At 38.9% G+C, this 21923-nt stretch overlaps 1 protein-coding gene across 2 annotated transcripts in view; it reads left to right on the top strand.

Moving 5' to 3' along the window:
* SNAP91 (synaptosome associated protein 91) overlaps positions 1 to 21923 on the top strand; it is a 166520-nt gene that overhangs the window by 33263 nt on the left and 111334 nt on the right. For both annotated transcript variants that reach the window (XM_036766826.1, XM_036766827.1), the window contains exons 3-5: positions 9360 to 9502; positions 10705 to 10780; positions 11111 to 11213. In XM_036766826.1, coding sequence (XP_036622721.1) covers positions 9360 to 9502; positions 10705 to 10780; positions 11111 to 11213 — 322 coding nt within the window. The remainder of the gene's footprint in view (positions 1 to 9359; positions 9503 to 10704; positions 10781 to 11110; positions 11214 to 21923) is intronic.

Genomic DNA, 21923 nt, shown 5'->3' on the forward strand with positions numbered 1-21923 from the left:
GAAACATACTGAGTTCTATTTGAGACATGTTGAGTTTAAGATATCTATGAGACATCAGTTTGAAATGCCCAATAAGCAGTTGATGGTGGAGGAATGGAAGTCAGGAGAGAGGTTAGGGCTGGATAAATAGATCTGAGAATCACTTGCATAGCAATGATAGTTGAATCCATTGATAAGATCACCACATGAAATAGTATATAGAGAGAAGAGAAGCAGGCCCAGGACAGAGCCTTGGGGAACACCCATAGTTAATGAGCATGATCTGGATGAACATCCAGCAAAGGAAACTATGAAGGAAGGAGGAGAACCAGGAGAGATGTGTCCTATAAATTTAGAGAGAATGGGGCAATCAGCAGTGTCACAGGCTGCAGAGAGGTCAAGAAAGATGAGGATTGAAAAAAGGCCAAGATTCAACAATTAATCATTAGTAACTATAGAGAGAGAAGTTTCATTTAAATGATAATATCAGAAGCCAGACTGTAGAGAATTAAGAAGAAAGTGAGAGGAAAGGAAGTGGAGGTACTGAATGTATGCAGCCTATCTCAAGGAGTTTAGCCAGTAAATGGAGTAGAGATATAGGACAGTAGCTAGCAAGAAACACTAGATTAAGTGAGAAGTTTTTGAGGATGGAAAAGACATGGATATGTTTGAAGGTAGTAAGGAAGTAGCCAGGAGACAGGAAGAGATTAATGATTAGTGATAGTAGAGATGATAGGTCAATTTGCAGGAGGAGATTAGATTGAATAGGATTATTTGTGCATGTAGAAGAATTTGCCTTGGCAAAGTGAAGAACATGTGATACAGGAGTAAAGGAAGAATGTGTGAGAAGGATGAGCGCCATGAGATGAGGAGGCGAAAAGAAAAAGAATGGCTTCAATTTCTTCAGTGAAATATGAGGAAATGTTCTCAGCTGAGGGGATGGGGAAGGAGTAGGGGGCCATGGGCTGATTGTGAAAGGATGAAAAGTTTGGAAGGAAAAAGCCATTGTAGTGAGTAGGATAGTGAGTCAATTAGGCAGGCATAAAAGGATTGCCTTGCTGCAGTAAAATCCTAGTTAAAATTATGTAACATATATTTGTAGTGGACCTAGTCAACATAGTTTTGTGATTTTTCTCTAGTTTCATTCATTCAGCAGCAATCTTTAAGAATGAGGCAGTAGATTCTTGGCAGGGCAAACTCTTCAATAAGATTAAGGAGCAAAGAAGTGGATTGCTCAGGTTTCAACAATTTTGGTGTTTGCATAGGTGGAGAGAACGCCTAGAGTGCTCCGGGGAGAACTTATTTATGTGGAGTTTGGGTAGCTTGTGAAATGGATCGCTTTATAAAGGTTTATGTGAAAGTCTTCAGGCAAAGACTGGGTGAATGTCTTTAGGGGATATTATAGATTATTACAATAGCTTTCAAATCTGTCTCCCTTCTTCAAGTGGTTTCCTCTCCAAGCCACCTTCCACACAGGTGCCAAAGTGATTTTCCAGATCTGACCACTCCCCTCCTCAGTAAATTCCATTAACTTGCTACTGTCTCTAGGATAAAATATAAGCTCCTCTACTTAGTTTTTAAAGCCCTTCAAATCCTGGCCCCAACCTATCTTGCCAACCTTATTGTACTCTACTCTCCCTTCCACACTATAATCCAGCCAGACTGTCATTCTCTGTTCATATATCCATGCCATTCTGTTTCTGATTTCTGTGCCTTTGCCTTGGATATACCCCATTCCTGGGATGAGTTCCCTTCTCCCCTGCACATCAAAGAACCCTGCTCTCTAAAGCACAAGTCAAGTACCTCCTTATATATGAAGCCTTACCTGATCCCACCAATTGCTGGTATTTCTCCACCCCAACTCCACTACCTTCTATTTGACTGCCTTCTGTACATCTATAGCCATCTGTCTGTCTGGGAAGCTAGGTGGGCAATGGATAGAGTGCCAGGATCTCCCTGAGTTCAAATCTTTCAGACACTTACTAGATGTGTGACTCTAGATAAGTCATTTAACCCTGTTTGCCTCAGTTTCCTCATCTGTAAAATGAGCTAGAAAAGGAAATGGCAAACCACTTGTATTGGGAATCAAGATGGGCTCTTAGTACTTATTCAACCAAGTGCCCTTGAAGAGTTTGGCCTTTGTTCCCTTGATTAAATTAGGAGTCTTTGATGACCTCCTTGCCTCAAGGGAAAGCCTAGTTTACATGGGTTTGAGTGACATCTTTGAGACATCAGAGGTGTTTAGACTACGTGGGTTTAAGTTGCATTTTTGTGACGATTTTAGGTCACGTGGGTGAGTCACATGTGTGACTCACCTTTGACCCTGTACAAGATATATAAAACCAGGTGTTGGCTTTCTTTTTTTCGGAGCTCTGAGCTGCAGCAGTAGTGATGCATGACTCTGAGCTAGCCGTTGTCAAGCTCCCAGCTGAACTCAGATGTTGGTAACTATGAATTGTATTTGGTCTGTTTATAAATGTATGTTTGTAATTGTTTGTATTTGCTCTGAAGTTCAGGGTGCTGGCTTTTTCCCGTGAACTAAGTGAATGATATTTGTATACTGGATTAAAGTAAGATTGTTAACCCCTTAATGTTGCTTTCCTTAGTAAAGCAGATCAAAAGAACCTGGGCTTGCAGCATTCTGTGAGCTGGTTGTTGTTGGTTTTACACCCCCACAGCAGCTGCTAGCCAGATTGTTGAAACACCACTCCAGTATCTCTGCCAAGAAAACCCCAAATGGGGTCATGAAGGATTAGTTGGACATGACTAAAAAGACTGAACAATAACAATATAGATCTATATCTGTAGCCATATATCTGTATCTGTAGCCATAAACTATGAGAATACAAGCATCTTCAGAATAGGGATAGTTTCAAACTTTGCATTTCTACCCTTAGCACCTCTGGCAGCGCCTGGCATATAATAGGTACTTAATAAATGCTTATTTATTGATTGATATTGCATAAGCATTTCCTCTTAAGTTTACATGTTAGATGCCTCTGAAATTCCTTTTTAACTATTAGATTAGATGAATGACTGGAGGGCACCTCTGTATTTCTAGAAACTTGAAGCTCTTGTTAGGAATTAAGTTTCTTTTCAGGACTTATTTTTCAATGCTCAAGGAGAGTTGGGGGGGAAGAGGGGTATTTACCAAATATTTATTAATAAGAATATAAACAATAATTGAAATTCACATAGCACTTTGAGGTTTATAAGGTACTTTGCATAATTCTCATTTATCTCCATGACAGTTTAAGGTAATACTCCATTTTAAAGATAATGAAACTGAGTCTCTGAGAAGTTGGGACTTGTCAGAAAGTCAGACAGGCTAATAAGTGTCAAAGATATAATTTCTCTCAACTCCATATCCTACTACACCATGTTTATCCATAATTATGAGAATTTAGCACACACTCAATTTAGAAAATTGAATAGAAGCAAATATAAGCTGTGGTGAAATTTTTTTAAAGTCTCAGCCTGTCTTTGGGAAATGTGAGAATACTAAGTACAATGAAATTAAAATGCAGAATAAAGCTGCTGTTTAGATATAATCTTTGGGTAGCTGCGGGTAGACACTCTTATGTAGTCATAGTTGAAACCCCTATTTAAAATAGTGTGTTGCCTCTTTTCATAAAAATGAAATAGCTTTGTATATTTTAATAACTTGTTAAAATTATAATTTGAAAAACCACTCACAAAATAGTAGTATTCAGAGCTGTGTGTGGTTCTTTTGTATGTGACTACCAAGATCTTTAATTTATGGATTAGCATGTTTTATTATGTTAAACTCTACACAGTGTCTTTAGTCATTTGACTTTTTTGGTTAACAATTGTTAATTACTGGCCTAGATCTAGAATCACATAACACGACCTCACTGTGCTCTAAATTGACATGAATCTGAATGGAGTGCTCAGTGTCCTACAGAATAGTTCAAATATCAAGGATAATGATGACTCCAGTGTACTTTGTTTTGATCAGATGATGTCTGGAGTCCTATGCTCAGTTGTAAGGGCTAGATTTTAGGAAAGATAGTGATGAGTTAGAGCACATTCAGAGAAGGTAACCAAGATGGTGAGAAGACTGTGAAGCAGCTTGCATCATAGCCTCTCTTCAGATGTGTGAAGGGCCCTGAAAAAGGAGTTAGACTTGTTCTGCTTCTTCCCAGAGGGCAGAACTATGAAAAATAGGTGGAAGTTGGGGAGATTTCAGCTCGATATAAGAAGAAAACATTTAGCAGTTGGAACTATCCCAGAGTGCGATGAGCAAACTTGGAATTTAAGGGATTCCTTATCTCTGGAGATGTCTAATCAGAGGCTGGATGACTTTGCTGGGTATGTTATACAGTTGAGATTACCCCTCAGTTGAGTTAGATGACATAATAGGAAGGAGATCTGCGTTGTAGGCATAGGGCTGCTACTAACTGTGTCACCTTGGGCAGGTCACTTATCCTCTCTCTAGGTCTGAGGTTTGGTGGGATTTGGTTTATTTTGGCAAAATGAAGATACTAAGTAGATGATCTGTAAGTTTTCCTTCCATTCCTCATTTTCTAAGAAGTGCTCTTTTAAGAAGGTGACTGTGAATAGCAGTAGACCATAAATAAAAGTAAAGTGATATTTTATGGCATTCATTTGTCTATGTTGTAGTGATGCAATTTATTGCAAAGGACCAGTATAGTATTCAACTGCTTATGGAGTAGAAGGACTACAAATTTTTAAAATTAAGGTGATATATTTTGCTCTCATGAAGGCCTAGCAATTGAGTGAGAATTTTGGTCCTGATGTTTTAGAAATGTTGGATAGCATCATGGGACATACTTTACTTGAGCCAGAGCTGCACAGCATGACAGAAATGGCAGAAACTAGCTGTCATAGATGAAGCATCTTTTGCACATGGTTATCTTCTAGGTTGAGTGCCCTTTAAAACACAGGGAGGTTTTGACCACCAAGAGATTCTGAAATGTGTTGGTGGTAGGAGCAAGAAAGTCTGTTTTACTTTCTGCTTCACGGACCCTCTCGAATCAGTAAAATTGTATATTGGTTACTTTTCCAAAGCAATATCAGCCACCTCAGCAGGTTTCATCTGGCACATCAGGATAGTTTGCACTGCTTCTTAAACTGTGGGTCATGAAGCTATATGGGATCGCAAAAAAATTGACAACAGTAAAAAGTTTCTGAAAACACAACAACCAAAAATTAATTAAAAATCAAACACATAATGGATCTGAGAAGTTTCTGGCAGCACTTACCCATGCTGCATCATGCAGCTTCACTTGCAGCCTTAGTTCTGAACACAAAGCATGCACAGTTTGCACTACATATGCCCTCACTCTGCATAATGCCAACAGATGCTGCCGGAGCACAAAAAGGGGTCGCAAGTGGAAAAGTTTAAGAAGCCCTGGTTTAAGGAATTGTGCAGGGATTAGTTTTCTAGAAATTGGGCACCTCCTGGGGAATTTCTCAAGTCTTTTTTTCCCCCTTAAGAGAGGTAACGCAGTAGGTCAGGTTGGTATCAGTACTGAAGATGTTGAGTCTAGTGAAGTCTTACCATAATGTACATAACTAGTCTTATTCCACATATTCACATCAGGTATATCTTGAAAGTTTCATTGTACAGATTATGTAAAAATCATATGCTAAAAGCTACTGATTAAATTGACCAGGCCAACTACTATGCACTTGAAAGCATATTAGTAATATATTGTAGTAGACAACACACATTCAATGGCAAAATTCTAAAGAAGCTTGCTAGACTTCCGGGGGCGGAGCCAAGATGGCAGCTGGAAAGCAGTGAGCTCCCCCCGAGTCCCTCCAAAAACCTATAAAAATGGCTCTGAACCAATTCTAGAACTGCAGAACCCACAAAACAGCAGAGGGAAGCAGGGCTCCATCCCAGGACAGCCTGGATGGTCTCTGGGTGAGGTCTATCCCACACGGAGCTGTGAGCTGGGAGCGGAGCAGAGCAGAGCCCAGCGTGAACTGCTCGGACCAACCAGACCAGGAGCCAGGCGGCGGGGCGGAGCGGGCCCTAGAGCCCTGAATCAGTGAGCTGCAGCAGTTACCAGACTTCTCAACCCACAAACACCAAAGACAGCGGAGAAGGTTAGTACGAAAAGCTGCAGGAGTGGAAGGAGTTCACAGTTCAGCCACCCCACCGCCCCCCCCCGGGGCAGCGGAGTTGGGGCAGCTACAGCTGCTGTTGGTTCTGGCCCCAGGCCCACCTGGTGGGAGGAATTAAGTGGCGGATCAGAGTAGGAGTGCACAGCCTGCTAAAGATTTAAGCCCATTCCGGGTTGGGGGTTCTTGGGGAAGGAGGAGTGCTGGTGTGGCAGAGCTGGCACATCCCCCCCTAAACGTGGAACATAGAACTCTTTAGTCTACAAGCAGTTATACCCCACTGAAAAACTCAAGGGTCAAGTTAGCTGGTTGGGAATATGGCCAGACAGCAAAAACACACCCAGATTCAGTCTCAGACTTTGGATTCTTTCTTTGGTGACAAAGAAGACCAAAACATACAGCCTAAAGAAGTCAAAAAAGTGCAAGAGCCTACACCAAAAGCCTCCAAGAAAAACATGAACTGGTCCCAGGCCATGGAAGAGCTCAAAAAGGATTTGGAAAAGCAGTTAGAGAAGTAGAGGAAAAATTGGGAAGAGAAATGAGAAGTATGCGAGAAAGCCATGAAAAACAAGTCAATGACTTGCCAAAGGAGACCGAAAAAAATACTGAAAAATACGCTGAAGAAAACAACACCTTAAAAAATAGACTAACTCAAATGGCAAAAGAGCTCCAAAAAGCCAATGAGGAGAAGAATCCCTTGAAAGGCAGAATTGGCCAAATGGAAAAGGAGGTCCAAAAAACCACTGAAGAAAATACTACCTTAAAAATTAGATTGGAGCAAGTGGAAGCTAGTGACTTTATGAGAAATCAAGATATTATAAAACAGAACCGAAGGAATGAAAAAATGGAAGACAATGTGAAATATCTCATTGGAAAAACCACTGACCTGGAAAATAGATCCAGGAGAGAGAATTTAAAAATTATTGGACTACCTGAAAGCCATGATCAAAAAAAGAGCCTAGATATCATCTTTCAAGAAATTATCAAGGAGAACTGCCCTGATATTCTAGAGCCACAGGACAAAATAGAAATTGAAAGAATCCACCAATTGCCTCCTCAAATAGATCCCAAAAAGAAATCTCCTGGGAATATTCTCACCAAATTCCGGAGCTCCCAGATCAAGGAGAAAATACTGCAAGCAGCCAGAAAAAAACAATTTGAGTATTGTGGGAACACAATCAGAATAATCCAAGATCTTGCAGCTTCTACATTGAGAGATCAAAGGGCTTGGAATACAATATTCCGGAGGTCAATGGAGCTAGGATTAAAACCTAGAATCCCCTACCCAACAAAACTGAGTATCATGCTCCAAGGCAAAATATGGACTTTCAATAAAATAGAGGACTTGCAAGCTTTCTCAGTGAAAAGACTAGAGCTGAATAGAAAATTTGACTTTCAAACACAAGAATCAAGAGAAGCATGAAAAGGTAAACAAGAAAGAGAAATCATAAGGGACTTACTAAAGTTGAACTGTTTTGTTTACATTCATACATAGAAAGATGATGTGTATGATTCATGAGACCTCAATATCATAGTAGCTGAAAGGAATATGCATATATATATATATATATGTTTATGTGTATATATATATATATATGAGTGAATGTGCATGTATGTATATATGTATGTGTGTGTGTGTGTATATATATATATATATATATAAAGAGAGAGAGAGAGCGGACACAGGGTAAGTTGAAGATGAAAGGAAGATAAAAGAAATAAAATCAAATTAAGGGATGAGAGAGGAATATATTGAGAGAGGAAGATAGGGAGAGATAGAATGGGGTGGATTATCTCGCATAAAGGTGGCAAGAGGAAGCAGTTCTGTGGGAGGAGGGGAGAGGGCAGGTGAGGGGGCAATGAGTGAATCTTGCTCTCATCAAATTTGGCCTGAGGAGGGAATACCATACATACTCAATTGGGTATCTTACCCCACAGGAAATAAGAGGGAAGAAGATAAAAAAGGGGGGGGATGATGGAGGGGAGGGCAGATGGGGGTGCAGGTAATCAAAAACAAACACTTTGGGAAGGGGACAGGGTCAAGGGAGAAAATTCAATAAAGGGGGATGGGTTGGGAAGGAGCAAAATATAGTTAGTCTTTCACAACATGAGTATTGTGGAAGGGTTTTACATAATGATACACGGGGCCTATGTTGAATTGCTTGACTTCATAGGGAGGGTGGGGGGGAAGGTAAGAGGGGAGAGAATTTGGAACTCAAAAACAGATATTCAAAAACAAAAAAAAAAGTTTTTGCATGCAACTAGAAAATAAGATACACAGGCAATGGGGCGTAGAAATTTATCTTGCCCTACAAGAAAGGAAGGGAAAAGGGCATGGGAGGGGAGTGGGGTGACAGAAGGGAGGGCTGAATGGGGAACAGGGCAACCAGAATATATGTCATCTTGGAGTGGGGGGGAGGGTAGAAATGGGGAGAAAATTTGTAATTCAAACTCTTGTGAAAATCAATGCTGAAAACTAAATATGTTAAATTTAAAAAATAAAAAAAATCTAAAGAAGCTTAATGTTTGATACTTGTCACTAAAATAAAGGTATGCAGGGCTTTATAAGGATTAGCAGGTCAGATTATAATAATTTAAACCCTCTATATTCTTCTGTTAGATCTTGGATACAAACAGCTGTACCTGTATATGAGGTGTTGAGGGAGTTTGTGTTCCACTCGGCTCTCCTATCACTCTTGCTTACTTTGATAGGGGTTGTTCTTGAGGATATTGGCAGCATGCATTTCAGCAGCTGATGCTGCTATTCAATTTAAGAACAGAATGAAGTTTATTTTCAACTTTTTGTGAAGAATGAAGGTACTTTTAATAAGTATGTGTGTATACTGCCATCAAAGAAGTTAAGAAGAGAATACTATTATGTTAATGGAGTCATCTGAATATTGAAAATTAACGTAAATCCCAAGTCTCTTGACATTTATTATCTAAATCATAGGACAAAGATATGGGTAAGAAAAAGCAAAAGGAAATACTGAATTAACAGCAAGAACAAAATACATGAATAAGTTAAGTACATTATGTTAAATACATTATGTTTATGTAAGCTGTATATATGTATGCATGTATATTTGCAATATAAAGTTCTGTGAAAACCTATTTTTAAAAAAGCTTCATGAGCCTACTTTATTATTAGTTAGTATCAAAGGAATTATGAAACCTGTTTTCTAGGAGGCATGCTTTTAGTTCATAAAAGTTAAAGTAGACACCTATAAAGATATAATTAACACTGTATCTCTTGATTTTTATAGATTTGATTCAGGCTACCAATGAGACAAATGTTAACATCCCTCAGATGGCTGACACACTCTTTGAAAGAGCAACAAATAGTAGCTGGGTGGTTGTATTCAAAGCCTTAGTGACAACACACCATCTAATGGTCCATGGTAATGAGGTAAGCTGTAGTTTTTTCAGTTTAGTGCTTTTGTGGGTTTTGTTTGTTTGTTTGTTTGTTTGGGCAAGGCAATTGGGGTTAAGGTCACACAGCTAGTACGTGTGAAGTGTCTGAGGCCAGATTTGAAATCAGGTCCTCCTGACTCCAGGGCCAGTGCTCTGCTCACTGCGCCACCTAGCTGCCCCTTGTGTTTTTTTAATAGGAGGGAAAGTTAACAGGAATATTGCCACTAAGTTTGTTTAGTAATTAGTAGATGCTAAAAAGCCATTTCTTATCCCCTCCTCTCCCTTTTTAATATGCTCATTTTTATATGTTCTTGGAGGGATTACCTTAAAAGGATAGTGAAATGCATGTTGGTGACCGCTGATAGTATAAGGGTGGTTGTATCTCCTCCAGAAGAGGTTTTCTTTAGTATTATACCCATGTCATTATTTGTATAATTTTTAGATGCTTTGTGGGGGAAAAAATTAGGTGGTGACTCAAGGTTGTTAGAATTTGGATATTGGAAGATAAAGAGAAAAACTGTATAATACGTTGAATGTAATTTTGGGATCTTCATATAGCCATTTTTCCAAAGAAAATTTTTAAGCTAATGTTTTCCTTTGTTTTAAATGTATTTAAATATCATTAGAAACACTATTTCAAATGCTAAGTAATAAACTGAAATTTGGTTCAATTGTAGTTGAATTCAATTCAAAAACTGAAGTGCCTGTTATATATAAAGGACTATGCTACGTACATTTGGTAGAGCAGGATGCAAATGAACTGTTGCTTTGTGTATACATAAATGAATACGACAAGTTTTTTGCCCTAAAAGATTTAACATTTAATAGAGAAAGTTAGGCATATCCATAAATAACTATTAAAATAATTGAGAGATTAGTGCTATAAGAGGTTAAAACAAAGTACTTTGGCAGCCCTGGCAAAATAATAATTATTTTTGGCCAGATAGATTAGGAAAGATTTCTGGGAAAAGCATCTTTTGAGCTAGTCCTTGAAGGAGAGGGGTAAGATTTTGACAAGAGATAATGGTGGGATTTAGGGGTGAGGGGCAGGAATAGGAAGAACATTCCAAGTGTAATGGACACTGTCTTTCCATGTCTAGGACAGTGCTTGTGAAGAGTATGCTTAGAGGAATGGCAACATACTTTCCACACAAGTTTCAGATAAATAGAGCATTTAATTATGATTTTGTTTTTCAGAGATTTATTCAGTATTTGGCCTCTAGAAATACATTATTCAATCTCAGCAATTTTTTGGACAAAAGTGGATCTCATGGTAAGAATATTTTTGTAATATATTACTTGAGATTTATAAGTAAAGAGTTAGGATCAAACTTGAGACTGGATTTTAATAGCTCTTGACACTGATTTTGACCTGAAATTGGCTTATTCTTGACTCCTAAGATGATATCCTTTTGCATTATTAAGTAGAATAATGGTTTAGATCTCTAGAAAGATCACTTCCTCTTTTGGGGAAGAATAGTTTTAAAAAACCCATGATTATATATTCTTCACAAGACTTCACATGGTGATGTAGTTTTTATCTTAGTAAACAAAATTACAGTTGAAGGTTTCCTATAAAATAAATTTTTGTTCTTTTTTACAGGTTATGATATGTCTACCTTTATAAGACGCTATAGTAGATACTTGAATGAAAAGGCTTTCTCCTACAGACAAATGGCCTTTGACTTTGCCAGAGTGAAGAAGGGGTATGACTTGCATTTCGTGTTTCTATTTTAGCATAGTGAGAAAGTGAAGCATTCTTGGTTTCTACTCACCCATCAGTTAAAGAATTTATTATGGAGCTACTTTAAGAGAAATAACAGCTAAGCTTGAACATTTGAATTCCTCTGGGGGGGGAAGTTCTCTCTATAAGTGATACTATGAAGGTTAATATTGGGTTAATTATTATTTTTAACACATCTTTGTGTTTTTATGCCCCAAAGTCAGGTTTGCTATTAGAAGTTGTATCAGAAAGTAACAATTTAGGTAATTATATTTAAATGTTTCCTCTATACACACCAATCTAAATTGATGCTTAATACAACAATATTTTTACAATCTTTTATTGAGAGGAAATAAAACAACATACATTTTAAGTAGGGGTGACTTTTAGATTATAGATGTTAAGCAGGATATTATTTTCCAAGACCCCGAGGACTTTGAGCTGGTTTTCCCTATTTTCCTGGGCTGTCCAACACTTCTCCCTTCCCATAGGGTTAGATGAAAAGCCCTCCAGTGTTCTTCCTGGGTCTAATTTTGTGAATCCAGTCTAGAGTGGACTATTGCTTCCCTTAAAGTACTACCTTAGATGAGCCCAAGGCTTCCCCTGAAATCCCTGGGCCAGGGGTGGGAAATCTGCAGCCCGAGGCCACATGTGGCCATCTAGGTCCTCAAATACAGCCCTTTGACTGTGGCCTCGAGGCCGCAGGTTCCCCACCCTGCCCTGGGCATTGCTGAGAACAAGCAAGCAAGGCGTTTTCTGTGGCAAGTTATTTGGTATCAAGTTGTGGGTGTGGGAACAAGAGCAACAGACTTATAGTCCGAAGGACTTGGGTTTAAATTCTGGCTTTGGCATTTCTTAGCTGTGTGAGTTTGTGTGTTTAGTCACAAATCAGCTTTGACCACCACCTTAGCCTGAGGTGCTCAGCCCTCACTATGTCCACCCAGAAGGAGGCATGTCAGCGAAGGTTTGCATATCCCACCTGAGGAGGGATGAGATAATGCTATGTGCCATTTCTTCAGCACCTCATTCTGTTTTCCCTCATCCCCATACCTTGGGCATCAGGGTCCCCAGCTTATGGTCATAGACAACACATAGCCTCCCTGGCCTCCTTATAATGATGGCCATAGGGAGTACCTCTTCTACTCTCTGTCACCAGGCATTGACTAATGCTGTTACCATCTTCTGTTAGGGAAAGAGTAGGTGCCACTGCCACCATCGCAAAAACCAATGTCCTGTTCTCAGCCACAAACCTAGGCTCTCCCTAAGACTGGGGTGGGAGTAGACAATTGAGAGAAGTGGCTATGGGCTGCCTAGGCCTACAGACCTTCTATAACACATGTTCCTCCTAGACACCATTACCATTGTCTCTTCTTACTCTGGTACCAGCTCCCCTCACAGTTTGTGACAGAACAGCAACTGACCTCACCATGCTTTCTTCTGATCATTTTCATTTCGCTGATCAACTGTTTTCACCTTCCCCTATGATTCGCAAACTCCCACTGTCTGATTCCCCTCAATCACTGTGACTGTCACAATTTACCAAGGCAAAAACCTTTTTGTCCCATACTCCACTCTAGATCTCATCACTATTCAGCTTAGACCTATCCTACCCACCCATTTCTTTTTCTTCCTTTTCCTTCCATTTTGCCCTCTAAAATATCTTCTATATCAGTACCAAATGTCCTTTCATTTCTCATTCTTTTCCTTTCTCATTCCTCTCATCTTATGCGCATGGAAATTCAGTTTTCTACAGAAGACCATACTCAGTGCTTATTTTGTCATGCCCTACCCACTCAGCTGGGAGGAGGACTGTTTCTTGCTCTCTGCTACCACTCCCAGAACTTTCCTATGATGCCATCATGCAGTGATTTCTCTTCATTTTGAGGTTTACTCCATCTGTCTGTGATATACTATCCAGATCCTTATTACACTCATGGCTTCAGATCCTCTTTTTCTTTTTTCATTTGAGTACCTGGCCCATATTCTTCCCCTCTATTCTAGCTCTTGCCTTTACCCTTGGGAATGGCAATATTTATGTTAAAGTCCCTTCAGACACCCAAACCTCCCAGGCCATTAACCTTTCTAACTTCTGAAACTTGTATCCCAATTCTGTCTCAGCTTCTCATAGGGGATGGTCATACTTTAGGTTTCATAAATACCCAAAACTATTTGAACTCCATGATTTTGAATTCTTAAATTTTCTTCTCTAAGCAAAATTTCTACCTTTCCATCTCTTCCCCCGTATTTATTTTTTAGAATTTAGAATTGACTTATTCATACCAATAGACTAACTCCCAGTGTCTCCCTGCTTCATTTCTCCCAGAGAGTCATATAACAAATATTGTAAAGGAAAGAAATCAGTAAAACTGCTCAATACTTTGAAAAAGTATGAAAATATATGCAATGTAACATACCTGTGAGAAGTGGTATCAGGGTGTCTACTTATTTTTCAAATCTTTTTTTCCCATAAGAGGTCAATAGTATGCGTGATGGTATACCTTATTAGAGGTTGGACAAGCCCATGCTTATTCTTTGTAATTTTGTAATTTTGCAATATTCACTTTTATTTTTTGTGGGATTTTTGTGGTTTGTTCCATTTACAATTATTCTGTAGTCACTGTAGATATTGTCTAAATGCTTCTGTTTCTGTTTACTTTTTTCAGATAATGTAAGTCTTTCCATGCTTCTCTATATTCATCATATTCATCATTTCTTATGGCACAGAAATATTTCATTATATTCATGTACAATGATTTGTTTAACCATTCCCCAATCTATGAGCATCTGCTTTGTTTACATTTCTTTGCTACCACAAAAAGTGTTAAAAATATTATGATGCATATGGGGACTTTTATCCTTGGCAGCTAGGTAGTAAAGATCACTGGACCTAGAGTCAGGAAGACCTGAGTTCAAATGTAACCTCAGACATTTATAGTTGTGTGACCCTAGCAAATCACTTAACCTCTGTCTGCCTCTTTTTTTCTCATCTGTAAAATGGGGATAATAATAGCACTTTTCTCCCAGGGTTGTTGTAAGGATCATATGAAATAGTATTTGTAAAGCACCTTACAGACCTCAAAGTGATCTATAAATGCTAGCTTTTATTATCAATGGCCTCTTTGGATTATAAGTGGAAGCTCTGGATCAAAGGTTTTGGACATTTTAGTCACTTTATTTGCATAATTTCAAATTGCTTTCCAGAATGGTTGTACTAATTCATAGCTCTACCAATGAAGCACTTGAAGGAGAGGTGAAGAGGGTATGCATTCCAGGCATGAGGGACAGCTAGTGCAAAGCCACAAAAATGAGAGATAATGTGTCATAGATATACAAGAAACAGAAAGAAGGCCAAGCCTTGCCAATTCTTCTTCCATTTCATGTCTTATCTCCATCTCCTCTCTACTCACATAGCCTCATCCTTAATTGTTCAGGTTATTAGCATTTACCACCTGTACTATTGCAAAAGATTCCTAATTCTTCTCTCTCCATTCCATCTTGCACACAGCTACAAAAATGACATCCTAAAAAGATCTGAGATCTGCTGTGTCATTCTCTACTCAAAAAATCCTAGATGGCTCTTTCATTTAGAATAATTTTTTTTAAAAAACTAAGGCTGGGTGGCTGCTATATCTACTCCCCAAGTAAAATGAAAACTCCTTGATGACACGAAATGTTTCATTTTTTATCTTTGAATACTTAGGCCCCAATATGATATCTTACATACATAGTGATTGTTGAGCTGAATATAGAGAAAAGATGGCCCAAGACGGTGCCTTGGTAATACTTATTCTTAGGAGGCCTGAATTGTATGACAATATGGCAAAGGAGGCTCAGAAGTGATGAGACAAAACTAGAGAAAGAAGAGTGTAGTGTCATGGGAACCAAAAAAGGAAGGACTATCTAGGACGAATGGGTGGTTAATGGTATCAAAAGCTACACAGTGGTTAAAAATAAGGAGTGAGGAAAGGCCATTAGATTCAGTGGTTAGGAAAGATTTAGTAGTTAGGAATAACAGTTTAAATCAAGTGGTATACTAGAAGCCAGATTACAAAGGGTTGAGAAGAAGGGGATGGTGGGAAATTAGAGCAAGCATAAGATGAAATGACTCTAGAAACTTTGCAATGAAACATAGAAGATACATACATACGTACGTACACATATAGAGATCTATACACACGTATATTTACACATGTATTTGTGTGTAGACATACATATAAATATATAAACCCATACATACATACACACATACATGTATATTATGTGCATATATATTTATGTGTATGAGGTTCATATATGATTATATCTATATCTGTGTATGTATCTCTCTTTATCTGTTTGAAGTGCTCAGCACGGTGCCTGACATAGAGCAGGTGCTATATAAATGCTTATTTGCTTCTCTTTCCTTCCCCCCATTCCCCCACCAGAGCTGTGTCTGACACAGGCACATAGGTGCTTAATAAATAGTTGTCTTATTGCCACCTTGGGGATTTAGAGATAGGGGGTGAGGGACAGGGAAGAATTAGGAATTACTGCAATGTTGTAAATGTGGTTGATGCTTTCAGTAGAAAGCACACGGATGTTCTCAGTGGAAATAGGGATGTGTTTTGGTAGAAATATGGAGAAGTCTCTTTTGGACCTATTCAATTTGAGATGCCTATGGGCTATTCAGGTAGAAATGTTGGTAATGGGGGATTGGAGCAAGAGAAATTAGGACCAGTTATTTAAGTTAGTTTTAAATTGTATTGTTACCTTTTTCTTTTAAACCATAAAAATTTCCCCTTAACTCCTCTCTCACAACCTCCATTGAACATTTCCTTGTAACAAAGAAAACATTAGGTATAACTGGGATATTCTCCCATCCCCAGTTAATGTAACTAAAAGATGTTCTAGCTCTGATAGTTTTATCAGTCGCATAATCATTCCATCAAGCAAAGGTGTAAACTAGGCCCAAACACGTTTTCAAGCCATTGGATAAAATCAGAATACTTTAGAGGAAATATTTTGTGATTGTTCAGAAAAGAGAGTACTGCAGGAGTTAGTAAAGCATTAGGAACACCTTAATGAATCAAACTCCTTGTGAGTGAGCCCATAGTAAGAGTCACCTCGCCCCTCTCCATTAACCATATCATAGGAATAACTTGACCAGACCATCATAGTAACAACGCATCTAGCTGGGAACCGAGGGAGAACAAACCAGACATCAACTAAAGGCAGTTTTAGGAGCGTGACTTCTTTGTAGGTGGAGAGAAGAGTTGCTACAAATCCTACAAAGAAAGGAGCAGATAATTACACCTAAGGGGAACTTCATGAGGACTCCATAAAAGGAGAAAAAATTTTCAGTAACCAAGAGCCGTGAATTACCTCTTTACCTCACTGTAGGCTTGAACCCACTCTTTACTGAACTCAGTATGTACTTGTGGAAAAATGGGGGAAAATTTTGGGAAATACATTTTGTATTACTTATTCTTTTATACCACCATAGAAATAGCCCTTTCTATAAGCTTAAGCCTAGTAATTAGTGGGGAGCAAATTAGATAGGGATTTGTGAGCAACAATAATAGAAAACTATCCTTAAGCCCTCAGAATTACCCCTAGAACCGTGAAGGGAAAAGTAATCAGTTGCCCATTTGGGACCCAGCCTGCCAATGTGAATCTGACCTGGGAGAGTGATCCCAGATTTGGGAAGGGGAGCTACATAAGCAAGAGGATCATTGGCATCTGATACATTGTCCTTCCTAAAGGACAGTGTGTATCACATTCCATCTGTAATTTCCAACTCTCATCTGAGAGTAAAAAGTGTGTTCTTTAGTTCTCTAGGACCATAATAGTTAATTCAGTTCACTTAGGAAGAGAACCAAGAGAAATAAATGTTATGGAAGCTAAGGGAAGAGAGAGTATTTAAAAAGATGGAGTGGTCAGTAGTGTCAGAAGCTGTAGAGATGTCAGGTTTAATGAGGATTTAAAAAAGACCATTGCATTTAGCAGTTAAGACATCATTAGTAAATTTGCAGAGAACAGATTCAGTTGAGTGGTAGATTGGAAAGCAAGATTGCAATAGATTTCGAAGTGAATGGGAGGTGAGACAATGTAGTTTGTGAGTGTAGTCAGCTCTTTAAAAGAGTTGGGCTATGAAAAAGAAAAGTGATATGAGAGGGTGGCTTGAGGAGATAGTGGGATCAAGTGAAAAAAAAATTTTAAAAAGGATCATGGAAAATAACATGTATGTAGACAATGGGGAAGGCAGTAGATAAGGAGAGACTGAAAGAAAATGAGAATGATCTAGGACAGGGGTGAAGCTCAAGAAGGAAAATGATAGGATCAAGAGTATAATAAAAGTTACTTTGTCAAGGAGAAATTTGTCCACCTTTTGATCAGAGATTGGAGTTTATGAAAAAAGAATCAGAACTGATCAAGAGAGATTTTAGAGTAGAGGAGAAGAGGGAGCTCATGCTGAATCACCTGTTTTCTAAATAAAATAGGATGGAAGATCCTCTCCTGAGAAGGCTCGGGGAAGGAGGTGTATTATAAGAGGTTCAAGGAGTTTAGAAAAAAAGTTAAGACTAGCTGCTGAAGATTCTGACAGCCAATCAGGGAGACAATTAAGGTATTTCTGTCAGTCACATGTGAGTGGAGGAATAATGGTAGAGAAGTCTTTGAACTACATCTTCAACCTCCCTGAGAAAAGATGAAGAATGGCTTGAAAGTGAGGAGTCTTCTTAGACAGAATTTTGGACTAGGTTAGAGCATTATATGCAGTGTTCCATCCTATGGTCTGCCATATCTGCAAAGATGTTGGAGGAGTTATTTTCTATAAGGTGTGCTGAACCTAGAGTTAATAGAGACCACACATCAGATGTTTTACTATGAGTAATTCATTTAACCTCTGAGTCTGTTTCCCCCTTAATAAAATGGAAATAACAGTGCCTGTGTTGCCCCTACCTCACAGGGTTGTTGTCAGAATCTCATAAATGAGAAAATTATACATATATATACAAATACATACATGAATGTGTGTTCATATATACACATATGCACAAACACAGAGTCAGAGAATTTGAGAGTTGGAAGGAACCTCAATAGCAATTTAATCCAAACTATCACTAAAGGAATCCCCACTATAACAACCTGACAAGTGGTGTTAATGGCCTCGACTTGAAACCTCTGAAGAAGGAGAACCTAGTGCCTCTTGAGGCATGCTATTCTACTTCTAGAAAGTTCTAATTATAGGAAATTTTTTCCCGATATCAAGCCTAAATTTACCTCTTTGCCACTTATACCCATTACTTCAGGTTTTGCTCTCTGGGGCTAAATAGAGTCTAATCCCTCCTCTACATCACAGCCATTAAGTCAATAATCATTTATTAAGCACTCATTATTTGCCAGGCCCTGTGCTAATCTCCAGGTTTATAAACATGAAAAAGAAAAACAGTGCCTGAAAGAGCTTACAAACTAATAGGGGAAGACAACACACGAAAAGGAGCTGAAATGGGGGAGAAGGAAAGTACTCAGTGGAGAGATGATGGAGGAGTTCAAAGGAGTGAAGGAAGGAAATGAAGAGATGGCTGGCCTGGGGGCCCTTCTCACATGCAGTTTGAGAGCTCATCATTCCTGCCCTCCACTCAGAGTGGAAGAGGATATTGATGAGATATGGGTGCCAATGTTGATTTGACCTTGCAGGATGTCGAGGTTTCCCATTTAGATATATAGAGATAGCTATCATGCTCCCCTCTTCCATGCCCCACCCCTAAATCGTCTCTTTAAGTGCACCCAGTTCCTTCAACCAATCCTCATATGACATGGATTCAAGGCTCTTCATCATTGTGTTTGCTCTTCTTTATGTACTTTTTAAACTTATCAGTGTTACTCTGAAACCATGGTGTCCAGAACTGAAAGCATATTTCAGATGAGGGCAGGGTACATGGAACTATATTTCCCTGTTCATGAAAACTGCACCTCTCTTAATACAAACCAAGATGAAAAAAACCACATACCAAGATGGCAGTAGGTTTTTTGGCTGCCATGTCACACTGCTGACTCATATTGACCTTACAGTATGCTAAGATCCTAAGTTTTTTATAAGAACAACTGTTGTCTAATCATATCTCAGCCCCTTCCTGTATTTATAAAACTGGTTGTTTTGTGCCCATGTTTAAGACTTTATACATGTCCCTGTTGAATTTCATCTTATTAGACTTGCCCCAGTTTTCCAGATTATCAAGATTTTTTTGGATACTGACTATTATCCTGGATGTTAGTTATCCCTCCTTCCATTCCTATCCATCTGTGGCTTTGTAAGTCAATCATTCCTAAACTTTTCGGTCTCAGGACCCCTTTATACTCTTAAAAGTTATTGAATATCTCAAAGAGCTCTAATTTATATGAGTTATATAGATCAGCATTTACCATAGAAATTAAAATGTCTTAGTTTTATTATGAAAATAATTTTGTCCCCATGGATTCAACTTTCAGGGGATCTCTGCACCATATTTTGACAACTGCCAATCTAAGACATAGATAAAAATGTTTAACCCAGGACACATCCCTGGTATTCTCCACTGCAGAACTGCTACTACATTTACAAGGAACCATTAGCAGCTACTCTTTGAATCCAGTCATCAAATCAGTTCTGAATTCATCTAATCATTTTATCATCTAGTTGCTAGTTAAGTATATGACTGTTGATTAATCCTTCTACTTTTTAAAGGATGAACTTATCATTAAGGTAAGCCATGGATTGATTAATTGCCCTACTTTTGACAGAGAGTTTTCTAGTAGATGTCCATATAATTAAAGTCTCCTTTCACTGCTATATGATGCCTTAATGGCAGACTTGTGATCTGTCCATCCTTCACCTGTTTTCTTTTCCTTTTCAGAAAGAGGACATTCCTTCACAATCCCTTGAATCCTCATTCTGATATTCTTAAACAAGTACATATTCTTAATATATAATCCTATGCTTATCTATTCTGGTGCTTTTGAATAAGTTATTACTACTATCTATCTTTATTCTAGCCACTTACCTGATCCCAATCAGTCTCTGATACTTCTGAGGTTAAATTTGCTCCCAGGTAGTAAAAATCTCTAGTCCACTTTGCTTCTTAGATGTTTTGTCCATTTGTGTATCATCCCTGACTAAATTCCTTGAAACATCCATTAACAATAGATACCTCCACTTTCTCTCCTTTCAGTCTTTTCTTAACACCGTACAGTCAGTCTTCCAACTTTATCATTCCACCAAAACTGTTCTCTCCAAAGTTACCACTGATCTCTTAGTTGCCAAATCCCAAGGCCTTTTTACAGTCCTCATCTTCTCAACCTTTCTGTAACTTTTGGATCATCCTCTCTTCTCTAGGTTTTCAGGATACGTCTCTCACCTGGTTCTCCGCCTACGTATCAGACCACTCCTTCTCAGCCTCCTATCCTCATCTAGATCACACCTTGTAATTGCAGGTGTCTCACAGGGTTCTGTTCCGGGCCTTCTCTTCTGTTCTCTATGTTAAATTTGGTGAACTCATCAGTTCCTATGGATTTAGTCCACCTCTATGCTAACTACTCCCACATCTACTTATCTTGTCCCAACCATTTTGCTGACCTCCACTCTCTAGCTGCCTTTCGGACATCTCACACTGGCAGTAGACATCTTAAACTCATCATGTCCAAAATGGAACTCATCTTCCCCTCTAAAACCTTCCTACTCCCACTTTTCCTATTACTGTAGAAGATAACACCCCATCCTTCCAGTTCCTCAGTCTTACATCCTAAGTGTTATCTTTGACTCTTCGCTGTTTCTTACCTCCACCACCCCCATATCCAACTTGTTGCCAAAGCCTGTTGGTTTCTCCTTTGCAAAATCTCTTGAATAGGGGCAGCTAGTTGGTGCAGTGAGTAGAGCACTGGCCCTGGAGTCAGGAGGACCTGAGTTCAAATCTGGACTCAGACGCTTGACACACTTACTAGCTGTGGGACCTTGGACAAGTCACTTAACCCCAATTGCCCTGCCTTCCTCCCCTCCAAAAAAAATCTCTTGAATATACCCCCTTTCCCCTCTGATTCTCTGTTTCAGGCACTCATGATTACATGCTTAGATTATTGCAATAGCCTCCTGGGGGGTGGTTCTGCTTGCTTCAGGTCTCCCCCAACTCGAATACTTTCTTCATTTGACCACTAAAGTGATTTTCCTAAAGCACAAATCCAATCATATCTCACACACACCCACACACACCCACACACACCTGCATACACCTGCATACACCTGCATACACCTACACACCACACCATTCCTCACCGCTCAATAAATTCCAGTGGCTCCCTATCACCTCTAGGATCAAATAAAAAATCCTCTCATTGGTGTTTAAAGCTTTTCATAACCAAGTCTCTTTCTACTTTTCCAGTCTTCTCAGACCTTACTCCCCAACACTCTTTGATCCAGTGACACCAGCCTCTTTGTTGTTCCATGAAAAAGACCCTCTGTCTCTCTGTTCTGTGCATTATCTCTGTGTCCCCCAAAACTATGCTTCAATTTGTACTCAGAGTTTATCACTTCTCTCTCTGTAGGTAGATACCAATTTTCATCATGAGTTCCTTGGAATTATCTTGAATGATTGTATTGATCAGAGTAGCTAAATCTTTCATAGTCAGTCATCATTACAATATTGCTGTTACCATGCACAATGTTCTGGTTCTACTCATTTTA

Source organism: Trichosurus vulpecula, chromosome 7 (genome assembly GCF_011100635.1).
Source record: "Trichosurus vulpecula isolate mTriVul1 chromosome 7, mTriVul1.pri, whole genome shotgun sequence".
Lineage (NCBI taxonomy): Eukaryota > Metazoa > Chordata > Mammalia > Diprotodontia > Phalangeridae > Trichosurus > Trichosurus vulpecula.